Below are 12,769 nucleotides of genomic sequence, written 5' to 3'. Positions count from 1 at the left end.
CAAAACAAATCCCTTGTATGTTCCAAGTCGCCATAGACCTCTGAGGTCCAATAACAATGGGTATTAGATTGAAATGGAATTTAATTTGGTGGTAAAGTGAAAGTAATAAAGATAAATTGAACTGCTGTTGTCTCCAGAGATGTGCTGACGCATGCCTCCTTGATTTACTGCTGCATGTGTCTGTGGTGAAAGAAAAATCGGTGTGGAAATGCACCTCTGAAGCAAAGTAATACAAAATCAATACAAAATCAATACAAAATCAATACAAAAATCAATACAAAATCAAACCCAGGCCTAAGGGACCTGAGGAAAAGCCCAGCGATCATCGCGCCCTAATTAGTTACATGACTTGGAAGACATACACATGCTCTTACAATTTCAATCTCCTATGTTCAGCATTTCCTTTAACAGCACATGGGAAGGGATGTTAAACTCCTGGTGCTGATCCTTCAGTGGGCATCTTAAGTCCAGATGTCTCTACCTCACATGCTTCTGCCGATCGCCTACGTAAGGAAAATAAATCAGCCAGAGTACGCTAGTGCTTCAGCGGCCCGATGCTCCAAACCAAGCTCACATCTGACTCTAGCTACACAGGAAGGAAGAACAAACGTGAACAAGCGTGAAGGCTGGCAAACCCAGTTTTACAGTAACGGATTGGGCTAGGAGTGGAATACCCTTCTGGGGATGCAAGCCCTGGCCTATATGTTGGCATCTGGAAGTAATTATAAAACTGATAGACTACAGTGCCTGTGGCAAGATAGTACACCACAAACAAATACCAAGAAAGATACGGAAGGCAATGCTACAACAGCCATTATATAAACTAATACTATTGCTAATGTCATGTATGTGGAATCAACAAAGCCTGTGTTTTTGTTGATTTCACAAACAGTATTTCAACTGTTTTACCAAATATTAGAGTACTTAATGCATTAGATGGTAATCATCTAATTGTACTAATATTCACTGAATACTATCTTCAAAGGGCTCTCTACACTGATTGGAGCAGATTTAATTATCCGCGGTCACAGGAGAAGTGATTAATATGCCAGGGATTTGTCGTCTGGAGGACTCTTGTCACCTCTATGGCTGAATCAAATGTCATTCTAATCATCACCACAAAGGTGCTTGTCCTTTCAGTGACATCCACTGTAATGCTTAATTATCTTTTCCCTCACTTACAGTCTCAAAAAAGAGCATTTAACCCATTTCACAGGGAAAGTTCACATACAAATGTAGCAAATTAATTTGCTGGTGCATTAACTTGCCAAACCTGACGTTATACTGTGTAGTATATGCCAGAACACTGGCGCTGGTGTGACTGCGAACTCTAATCAGTAACACTGACCTCTACTTTGTTGACTGAACTCATCTACGGGGTCAGGTGAATTTGTAGTTCACGGCTAGCACAACAAGAGGTCAAGGACCACATTAACCTTGAACGCTGAGAACTGCCTTGTCTCAATACTGGATGCGCGGTGCGACTGCAAATGAACCTATGCACACATTCACACAGGCGTGGGACCTCCAAACGAGAAATTATACTTTGAATCGCATTTTTGTTCTCTGGTCAGAGGATCCCCGGTTCTTCCCGATTGGCAGGGGGATATGAGGCCTGTTCTCTCCACTCTGGCTCTTCTGCCTTCCTCTCTGACTGCATTTGGGCTTTTGTTTTCCGTTTTGCTTGACGCTTCCAGACACTCGCTTGCACTAGACTTTTGTTTTATCTTCCACTATACTGACATTCTTTAATAAATGGACTTATTATTTACCATCTGCGTGTGGCCTCCTCTTCATGTTACCTAGCCTTCATGCTCCGAGCCAAGCTGTGTGTAACAATAGTTAAGGTTTGCCTTGAACAATTGTGGACCCAATATGATGAAAATGGCACACACACACACACACACACACTCACCCAGGGGTGTTTACTTCAGCAGCAGTGAGAAATGAAATGTGTCACCTTTAACAAGCTGCGCTCGGCTTGTGGTGCAGCACTTGGCTAACCGTCCGGATGGCGGCGTGACACGCGGGGAAACACCAGTGACATTCATCCTCCCAGATGCTCCCAGTTGCCATGGAAACCCTGCCTGGGCTCTGAAATATGGAACATCATGGATCGTGACAGAGAAGGATAGGGGAGTTTGGGTGGGTGGGTGGGGGTGGGGGGAGGGGGTCCAGGCTCATAACAAGGACAAGACAAGAGAGAGACTCTCCCAGTACAGAGGGGTGAGGAGTGTGATAACATTTCTGTGCCAGGATTGGAAAGACAGTGTGCAGTCCTGTCAGATCACATGAGCGTCAGCAGCCCCTTTTGCCACAGAAGACAAAAAAAACAATGAATGAAAAAAATGTCTTTATCGCTTTTGGCACTGGTCTCAGAAGATGGGATCTGTGTTTCCATCTCCCTTCCCCCATGTGCTCTCAACAGGAAGGATATGCTCTCTATCAGAAAGGACAGAAGAAAGGAAAGGAGAGTCATTAACCATGGAACCTTGTGCTGACACGCAGGCTTTCTGTATCCTGCTGTTTTCAAAGAAAAAATGAATGCACTTGTAATGATGAATGATGAATAATACCAGGGCTCTGTGCAGTATGACTAATAATCATGTTTCTCACGCTGTTCGTTGGGGATCTTTCCATTTCAGGCGGTGGGGGAAAGCTCAACGGGGGACGCCGTTAGGACATTCCACTGATTAAATGATGTCTGCGTCCTTTTCATTTGGCACAGACCGAGAAAAGAGTTAAACCTCATTCTGACAGAGAGACAGAGAGAGAGAGAGAGAGAGAGAGAGAGAGAGAGAGAGAGAGAGAGAGAGAGAGAGATCCTGAGTTTGCTGGGTGCAGTCCTCATCCATGTTGCCAGGTAACACAGACCAGCATTCCAAAACCCACAAATAGGATCCAAAAATAGGTGACAGCCAATGAACCCCTTCTGAAGAGTCGACATGACACATTTAACTTACTGAGAGGAGCACCTCTCTCCAAATCCGTCAGCCACATTATCCCTCTAGTGTCGACCTGTCTGTGCTCATATAATACACCTCAAATGGTCGGTCATTCACATCAGCACCAAGTGTGACCTGTCTTTAACAATAAAATGAAACTGATTAGAATTCCTTAGGATTCATTTCACAAATGGCTGCATAGCTTATGGCTAACACACAGACAATTCTATTGCCTTGTTGATTAATCGACTAATATGTAATCGCTAATGGCAATATGGGTCCACTTAAATGGCTGTTGAGGTCATTATTAAATACCTCATAGGAGGAAAGGATCTTGTTGTGACTTTTGTACTGTGTAATGTCTTGCTGAAGGTCACTTAGACACAGCTTAGTGAAAACAACCTCGTCAGACACAAACACCCTCTGCAAACTGACACGGACCTCGGTCACATCCGCATTGTGAACCTATCAAGTGACACGGCCGAAACTCCACAGCTCCATAGAGGAGCCACCGGTGGTGATATGTGATCAACGACGCTTGAGCCATGCGCAGTTAGCCACCCCTCCCCAGCCTGCATACACATCCAGTATGCATTGATTTCTGCTGCATCCGTGACCCGAGGTCTGGGTGTCCAAGGGGCTCTAATGGCCTCGCTTCCTTCCGGGGGCCTGGCAGAGGGAGGGCTGATCCAGTAGGGATGGGGGGGGGGGGGGTCTTGCTGTCGATTACTCTCAATTAGAAACAGATTACGCTTCAAGGGAACAGATGGGATATGACACGAGGATCACTAATTCTCCTCTCTTTGCAAGCACAACAAGAACAGTTCGGAGGTTCGGTCGGAGCAGAGTGATATCATTCATTTTTGAGGTCAAATACAGGTGGTGTCTGCTGGGTATGAGTCAAGAATAAAAACAAAATCAACGATGAACAGCGAGGGGAGACATTTATCACATCCCCACAAACATCAGCTCCCTGAGTAAACTGAACTTCCTCCTTCACAGATATGATGAAAGGGACATGCGCGAAACCAGCTTGAGTATTTATGCCCTGAAGAAAATGTTGTCCTGAAATGTGATAATGTGACTATACCCCGACAAAAAGAGAGTCTGTTGGCTCTGGAGCTACCACAGGAGTTTAATAACAAGCATAAATTTGAAGTCATTTTGGAATGTTTTTGTGTAATCTTGGACATTGTTTCTTTAATGAGATTTCTAGGAAAGTCTTTGTAATAAGAGGGTAAGAGAAAGACCTTCAGAAGCAGTCTGTTCACCCATCCCACGTCCAGCTTTGCTTGTGTAACCGTCCTGCTTGGCCTACCCAGATTACAGAACCCAATCAACCCCTAAATGCTTGTGTGCCAATGACTTCAGTTTCTAAGCTGGACCTTGGCTGCAGTGCCCTTGCTTCCCCCTAGGGGGCCTGGGGAGGGGGGGGGGGTCAGAGCTTTGCTCTAGTCTAGCCTCTAGCAAATTCCATGAAACTCCTCATACACAGTCCTGTGTCCTATCTTTGATACATTGTTTCCCTGGTGTTTCAGTCGTTTCACTTTTTTTAACCAGATCCCTAGTTTGTATGGGGACCAGGTTCACGCTATGTGCTGTGTTTCACCAACAGAGAACCCACAAACAAGGCCAACCTCACAATACCATCTCCTTACATACTGTGGGTAGGCTCCATTTTAAAGTAACGACAAAAATAGTCTAAGCCTTTGACAATTGAGACTCACATGATGAAAGACGACACATGTGCAGCGGGCTGCAATACATGACACTCCAGGGCATTAAAGGATTTAAATAGCATGTCGGCAAAACATTTGCATTTGTTTTATGAGATTCTGCCCGTGGGGACTAATTCAGAGGACGCACCTACCATAACAAACAGTTCAGTTTTCAACAATTCCCCTCTTTTCAGATCATGTGAAATATCACAAAACTCTCACTGTTGTCAACGATGACCTTTTGAACAAGAAAGCGAGGTCTTGCTAAACTGGTCTCTACACGGACACGTAAAAATAAACATTCGAGTCCGTTGGAACACTGCCAGTTGATTGAACTCTCAGTTAATTCAGTTACCACTGCTTTTTGCTGTTGAGTCGCTATATTTGCCCCCAGATCAAAACTTGCGAGGCACATCAACGGGGAGTCACGACGACAGGGTTCCGGAGGCAAAGCGCAAAGAGACACATTCAGCCCATCAGCATTCAGGTCTGGCTCTACTCTGTTGCCGCTCACTAGCTGTAGATGTGTGCCAACTGGAAAATAATGAGGGAGAAAGCGAAAGAGGGGTGGGGGTGAAGGCAATTGCTCACAGCCGAACTATATTTGAACAAATAAAGGCTAGCGGCATGAATCCAAAGTCTGTGTCCCACTTCTTTTTTTTTTTTTTTTTTTACTTTACTTCACATGATTTATTTTGGATGGGTATTTCCCTTTTTTTATTATGAGAAGAATGTGCATTTATATTCATCTTTCCACACATCATGTATAGTGTGACAGGGTTTTCAAAATAGCTATATTTCTTAATTCACATTATGTAAATTATAATCAGGGTCCCCAGACTGGAAAATAATTACTAACAATAGGATGTCCCTAGGTAGTTGGGCTTCTCTCTCTCTCTCTCTCTCTCTCTCTCTCCAATCAGTTCATGAAAGACAAAGATTTGTATACCCTGATGGACTCTATATTAAAATAATGTCAGCCCCTTTTATCCATTCTAATCTTGAAGTGCTACGAAGGTCTTTCCTTTTTTTTTATAATGTCAGCCTCTTTTATCCATTCTAATCTTAAAGTGCTCTGAAGGTCTTTCAAGTTAAAGGAATGATGGCTTTCAAGCTCTCATCTTCCCCACTGACACAGAGAAGAGTCACCATAATCCACACTTTAATCTCATCATCACCTCACATAACCAATATAGCTTCATGAGACCATTCATTTCCTCCAATCTAGTGAGGTGGTTCTCAATATGAGCAGACAGCTCAAATATATACACGTGGTAGCCAAGGTCCATGATGGCCCAGGAATGTAATTATTGCAGTTTACCCTCACCACGCCCTTTTCCGTGTAGCAATCCGACAGGCTGCTAACAGTTGTGTAATAGATTTATGTCCTGGTTAAGGATTAACCAGAAATGAAGAGGCAGATTCACTCAACCAAGATATGAACACATTATCTGGGTCGGTGGGTCAGCCTCTCTCTCTCTCTCTCTCTAAATCACACTCTCTCTCTCTCTCTCTCTCTCTCTCTCTCTCTCTAGTATGTATGCACATTACATCCCCACTGGTCATCCAATGGGCATCTTTATAAGAGTTTTCTTTGAAAATGTTGTGTCAAGGATGTTCCGAGGATTATTATTTCAAGACCTTTTTGAAGTCATTTTTAAGAGGAACAGCTGAGGGGTGGATAAAGGACATCACTATAAGATGAAACCACCGGAGGTTTTTTTGAATCAAGGGACTTTTGGGTGACTCACACACGAGTTCTTCCAGTTGAGCCAGATATACCATTAGGGATGATGTGTATCTCTTTTGCTAAGATAAGAGGCCAGGCTAGATTGCAACCGGTCCTTTCATCCGAAGATGGCAGACATGTCTGCCACTGCCAATTCACAAGCTCTTGAGCGATCGATTCTAAAAAAGACAGAGAAAAATGGAAAGCTAATGAGGCCTAAAATAACAACCTGAACCAAGAGCCCGGCCATAAAGGGACACCTATAGGAAACCATTGAGTCGGCTTGTCCTAATTGAATAATCATTTTGTGGCTCACAAGCCCTCTGCACAAAGCCAGAGTTCCTAACACGAACAACGCCATTACATAGGGTTCCTCCTTCACAAGAGAAGCAAGCAGCTATGGAAAAGAGCATGAAAAGATGCCTGCCTCCCTCCCTCCTTCTGCCTTAGGCCTAATTAGCATTAGCTGCGCGCAGCTTCCTTTTCTACCAACTCTCTGGCATGAATGAGGACAGCAAGCTCCAAGCCCTTTCACTCTCCCTGAATCAATGGCCATTTACACTCATTTACGGCTAACAGAAAATCCAAATAACGAGGATAGTGTAGGCACAGCATTAGGCAATGTTCCCAAAGCCTCTCGGCCAGTGTGTGGCTTTTACTGGAGGAGATTGATGGCAGCACTGACCCACAAATGAACTGACCTCAAGAACGTTGTGTATGAAAACATACCACATGTCTGGATCTGTTGTCTGACCCTGACGTGTATGACCTCTGCCAAAAAAAAAAGCTGGGCAATGATGACTTATATACTAAAAATGTTTTTATTTAGCATTATTGTTGTTTGGTGAGAAAACACTGCAACATTGACAAATAAATTCAGGTTCATGATTGCTGAGGCTAAAAATATTCTCAAGGCACATGGCTTGTCTGTCTTGGAAAAAAACACAGATTACATCAAAGCATTGCCAAGTGCATCATACTAATAGAAAAAAATGATCATATACAGAAAGACCTCATCACCAAATGAGATCAGATGAGATATGAGAATTTCTCCTATCATATCTGCTTTCAAACAGGGTCTATTGGAGCTTACACACCCCAGATGTTAAGTGTAACAGATGACTGAAAATTCAAAGACCTTGTGCACCACGTCAGAATCAGTCACATTGTCTTTTTGGCCATGGAACTTGTCACAGCCCTATGGGGACCTTCAAGGAACCCCCCCATCCACTCGTTCGTCCATCCATCCATCCATCTTGAAGGCCTCCTGAGGATCCTCCAGCCCTTCTGCTAGCTCACACTGAGTTAGCTTGTGTCTTGGTGGAGAGGTCTGTCCGTTACTGGGCCACAGACAGGGGGACATTTGAGGGTCCGGGGTTGCTCTGCGGGGCTGGTGAGGAGACGGTGTTGGGCTGCGGGGCGTTAGCGTTAGCAGCGGCCGAGGCAGCCGGCTCCATCTTGCTGATGTGTGTGATGAAACGCAGGCGGAGCTTCATGGCTGGCCGCAGGTTGCAGATGATCTTCTCCACCTGGGGACAGAGAATAGGGTCAGATCCTTCACTTACTAAGGAAACCACACCACAGAGGGTCCCCCAAAAGAACAAGGGGAGGAAGAAAGAGATAAAAAGAGGTCTAAGGAGACACAGTAAAAAAACAATGGAAGACAGACGAGAGAAGAGAGAGAAGAATATTACATTTTATTTATATAGTGGCAATAACAATTTAAATAGTTTTCTAGTCACTTTACAGAGCCTAGAGCCTGAACCCCACAGAGCAAGCACTAAGGCAACTAGGGCAAGGACTCCTCTTTCAACAGGAAGAAACCTGGAGCAGAACTTCATCTTAAAAGGGGGAACCCATCTGCTTGGGGCTGGGCCGGGTAGAGAGAGATAGAGATAGGAAAGGGGGGGGGAGGGGGGGATTTAAAACCTCAAATTAATTATTTTATGGTATGCCATAGGCCGGTGTTTCCCAAACGTACGCAAAGGGACGTAGGGGGTATGCGGGGGGGGGGGGGGGGGCGGGGGGATGATCTGCATTTTCAAAGTGAAACAGCCCTTTACATTTTCAAACTGACCTATAAATAGACATGACATCTTAAATAGTCTGAATAGCCCAGTCGAAATGCCAAAAATACACTCATGTATTACATTGTAGTGTTCAGCAAAATAATTACACTGCCAAAAAAATCAGTGTCAAAACATGGGCACAACGGTTAGCTCCCTCGTCAGAATTCCACTCGCTGACGCCCCTGTGTAGAGAAGCCGGAGCTCATTCCGGTTGCTGCACGGAAATGGATAAATGGTCAAAAAGAGTTAATCCCCGGTCCAGAGAGACATCAACCGCTACTACTAGTAGAAGGCCTACAATCGAGGATGCACCTGCCGGCGACAGCAACCCAGGTTGCTATTCCAAGTCTACCTCGGATCAGTGTGAATGTCTGAAGGGGTACGGGACTACAACGTTTGGGGAAAAACTGCCATAGGCTATCCACGGTAAGGGGTGGGGTGGTGGGGGATTTGATTCCCAAGGAGAGTAAAAACCTGGGTTAGGGCTCGGGTAGGAATTGGATAGGAATGGAAGGGGGTTGGGAAAGCCCCTTGGAATTGCAAACCCGGATTTGGGTAAGGGAAAAAACTGGAATATGAACCCTTGTCAGTTTAGGCACTCAAAGAGAACAACAAGTAATATGACATAGAGAGAGAGGAAGAGGTTGAAGGAGGGGAAGAGTTTTTTTTTTTTTTTTTTTTTTAAAGGTTATACACAGGAAAAGATGTGCTATTTATTGGGAACTTCCCGGGTCTGGGTTCAGATAGACTGTGTTCCAAGCGCTCCTTAACTTGACTTCTGAATTTGTGTCAATGCCACTGGTAAATATAGGGCTTTAATCACCACACTGACCTCCCCAATGAGAAAGAGAAGCGAAGCAGGTGAGCGAGAGCAGGAGAACTTGTCTGGGCGAGACATCTGTTAAAAAAGCCTGTCTGGGCTTATCCCTCACATCCCCACAGCTTCCTCCCCACGGTGCAGCGAGTGGGTGAGAGGGTGTGCGACAATTTGTAAATCATGACTAAATCCATGTACACAGAAGGCTCAACGGTTATAGTCTATAGGATGCACTATAAGAGGAATGTTTTTAGTCTAGAAGGAAAGGAGGTTCACGTCTCGGATGGAAACAGGAAGATCATTCCACAGGAGGGGGACTCAATAGCAGGAGACTCTGCCTCCTGTTGTGCTTTATGATACTTTTGGAATTACAAGACGACATGCACCCTGGAAAGGAAGGGGCAGGGCTTAATTTGAGCCGGAATGTGTCGGAACAGGATCTGGGACCTGTCCGTTTTTGACTGTCTGCGTTCTGGTACCTATTTGCCTAGATCCGGTACTTCTCTGAAATACATTTTTATTTTATGTTATTATTTTTGTTTTTATTCCAATGATAGAGGTGTGCGAGTCATGAAGATATCGATATTTAATAGTTTGTAGGACGTTAGATTCCTTCAGCTTCCTTCAATTACTTTTTTTTTTCTCTCCCCCTGGCCTGCCGAAACAGTACCCTCTCCGTATTCCAGGACCGCCTGATGTACAAATGAAGCACTGCAAAAGGGGTCTAGGTAATTTGGCGCTAGGTCATTTAGAACGTTGTGTGTTAGAGGATGTACTTTGAAATCAATTCTACTTTTGACAGGGAGCCAGTGCAAAGAGACAAGTACAGGGGAGATATGTTCAAATGTTTTGTTCTAGTAAGTATGCGAGCAGCAGCGTTTTGTATTAGTTGGAGGCTCTTTAGTGAGTTGTTGCTACATCTGGACAGGAGAGCATTGCAGTAGACTAGCCTCGAAGTAATACATTTACAATAAAGTCGTTTTTTTCTGTATCTTGAAGGGATAGTGTCAATCTCAAATGTTTATGGCCTACAATCATAACCTCAGTTTTATCTGTGTTAATTTTTAGACATGGTGTCGTCTTGTCAGATAAATAACGTCTGTCGAAATGGATTGACTCGGATGGAGTTCTAATTGCATATTGAAAGAAATGAGTTGATGATCTGATAGGACAGTCCTTTGAGGAAGATTAGATGGTCATGTTTAAACCATATATTAATACAAGATCAATGGTGTGGTTGCAGTAATGAGAGGGCATTGTTGGGAATCCCAATAGAGTCTAGCAGTAATTGGAATGCTATTATAGGACTACTGTTTTCACTGTCCTTGTGGATGTTAAAATGGGCACCCAAAATGAGAGGAAGTAGCAGACAGTGAAAGTCGTTATGTATGTGCATATGACATACACTATGATGATTGGAACTCCACTCACAGTGAGTTTGGGAAACTGGGATAGGCAAAGGAAAGAAGCTGACAAAAGAATGAAAACGTTCCTTTGGTCTATAAATCAGTCAAAATAAGAAAGGAAGGCACAAGCTTCAGGTAACAACCCTAAATTTAAGTGTAAACACAGCAGATTTGGCAGGAGAAGCCTATTTAAAATAACAAACAGAAACCCGGGCCTTCAGTCAATGAATGGAGGGAAAAGACACATAACTGTTGAAGGGCAGGAGTCTTCTCTAGCCGCTTGACAAACACCACACTCAAAAGATGACAAATAAACAATGCTTTTCGCCTTACCTGGTCTTTCACGCTGTCGCCGGTAAACATGTATTTGATGTGGTAGAGGAAGTCGCAGACGGGGTCCATGTAGGACAGGTGCGTGCAGTGCTGGTCAACAGCTTGGAGCATCTCGTAGAACGCCACACCAATCTGAGTCGCCAAAATGGAAGAAACAACAAAAACAATAAAAACTTGAGAACTTGAACTTGAGTGGCAGGGTGTGTGTGTCTGTGTGTGTCTGTGTGTGTGTGTCTGTGTGTGTGTGTCTGTGTGTGTGTGTCTGTGTGTGTGTGTCTGTGTCTGTGTGTCTGTGTGTGTGTGTCTGTGTGTCTGTGTGTGTGTGTGTGTGTGTCTGTCTGTGTGTGTGTGTCTGTCTGTGTGTGTGTGTCTGTCTGTGTGTGTGTGTCTGTCTGTGTGTGTGTGTCTGTCTGTGTGTGTGTGTCTGTCTGTGTGTGTGTGTCTGTCTGTGTGTGTGTGTGTGTCTGTCTGTGTGTGTGTGTCTGTCTGTCTGTGTGTGTCTGTCTGTGTGTGTCTGTCTGTGTGTGTCTGTCTGTGTGTGTCTGTCTGTGTGTGTCTGTCTGTGTGTGTCTGTCTGTGTGTGTCTGTGTGTGTCTGTGTGTGTCTGTGTGTGTCTGTGTGTGTCTGTGTGTGTCTGTGTGTGTCTGTGTGTATTTATTTTCCTTCCCTGGAGAGAGAAAATACAACTCAGTAGTTCCAAGTGTTTATTGGAAAGCTTTCAGGCCTGGCTTGTTGGGGTGAATAGGAGAGCCAGACTCACTTAGAGGCCCTAGAGGTACATAATGGGGTCTTAGGGAGCCAATTCATGCTAAAGCTGTTGCATCGAGTTCTTCCTGAAAATACGCTGAACGGCTTTATTGACATGACTGCATGAATTCAAACGTTTGCACTTTAAACAAAACAAACAGAAAGAACTCTTGGTAACTTGGAGAAATAAAAATATAAACACTCACATACATCCACAGGAATCACAACATTTCCCAATGGCCTTTTCTGTGCACATAACTACCGTATTTTCCGGACTATAAGCCGCTACTTTTTTCCCACGCTTTGAACCTCGCGGCTTAAACAACGATGCGGCTAATTTATGGATTATGATACCTGTGACTGTATACGATGGCTTTGTGTTTACGGTGGCTTTGTGGAGCTAGGATGCTAGCATGGATGCAGCCGCATGGATGCTTAGCTCCACGCGATTTCTCAGTATCTCTCAATAACTTAACTAATGTCAAAATAACCACAGTCTACCAGCGTAGACAGAACACAACTCAAAACACTTTAGAAAATAAAATAAAAGTTTACAACAATACAAATCCAGTCTTCAAGTTCTTTAGCTCACTGGTTTCAAACTAGCGTCTGTCTTCAATCTAACGTTCTAGCTTCTGATTGACTCTTGCGACTGTGCGCTCTTAAAGCAACAGTGCACTTATCTAACTGGCAAAACTAACTATTGTATTAGTTTTGATATTCATTTTAGCCTGTGTAAAGTTAATTTGTTTCAATGTTGCGGTAGGCACCTGCGGCTTATAGACATGTGCGGCTTATTTATGTTAAAAATAATTATTTTTAAAAAATTCAGTGCGTGAGGCTTATATTCAGGTGCGCTCAATAGTCCGGAAATTACGGTAGTCAATTTGCCTCCCACTTCCCCCAAATGTCGTGCCTGAATGACAAGCTGAATGAAAAAAATGATCGGCCTTCTTTCAGAGGAAAAGCATGATGTATTCCATTGCCACATCCGGGGATATAGTA

At 44.0% G+C, this 12,769-nt stretch overlaps 1 protein-coding gene across 6 annotated transcripts in view; it reads right to left on the bottom strand.

Moving 5' to 3' along the window:
• Nucleotides 1-7,194: 7,194 nt before the first annotated feature.
• med23 (mediator complex subunit 23) overlaps nucleotides 7,195-12,769 on the bottom strand; it is a 47,013-nt gene continuing 41,438 nt past the window's right edge. For all 6 annotated transcript variants that reach the window (XM_031581290.1, XM_031581293.1, XM_031581291.1 and 3 more), the window contains 2 exons: nucleotides 11,018-11,149; nucleotides 7,195-7,921 (listed from right to left, as the gene is read on the bottom strand). In XM_031581290.1, coding sequence (XP_031437150.1) covers nucleotides 7,730-7,921; nucleotides 11,018-11,149 — 324 coding nt within the window. In that variant the 3' untranslated portion in view covers nucleotides 7,195-7,729. The remainder of the gene's footprint in view (nucleotides 7,922-11,017; nucleotides 11,150-12,769) is intronic.

The sequence above is a fragment of the Clupea harengus genome, chromosome 15 (assembly GCF_900700415.2).
Source record: "Clupea harengus chromosome 15, Ch_v2.0.2, whole genome shotgun sequence".
Classification (NCBI taxonomy): Eukaryota; Metazoa; Chordata; class Actinopteri; order Clupeiformes; family Clupeidae; genus Clupea; species Clupea harengus.
Note: the sequence above shows the minus strand (reverse complement) of the source record. Positions and strands in the feature narration are given on the sequence as shown.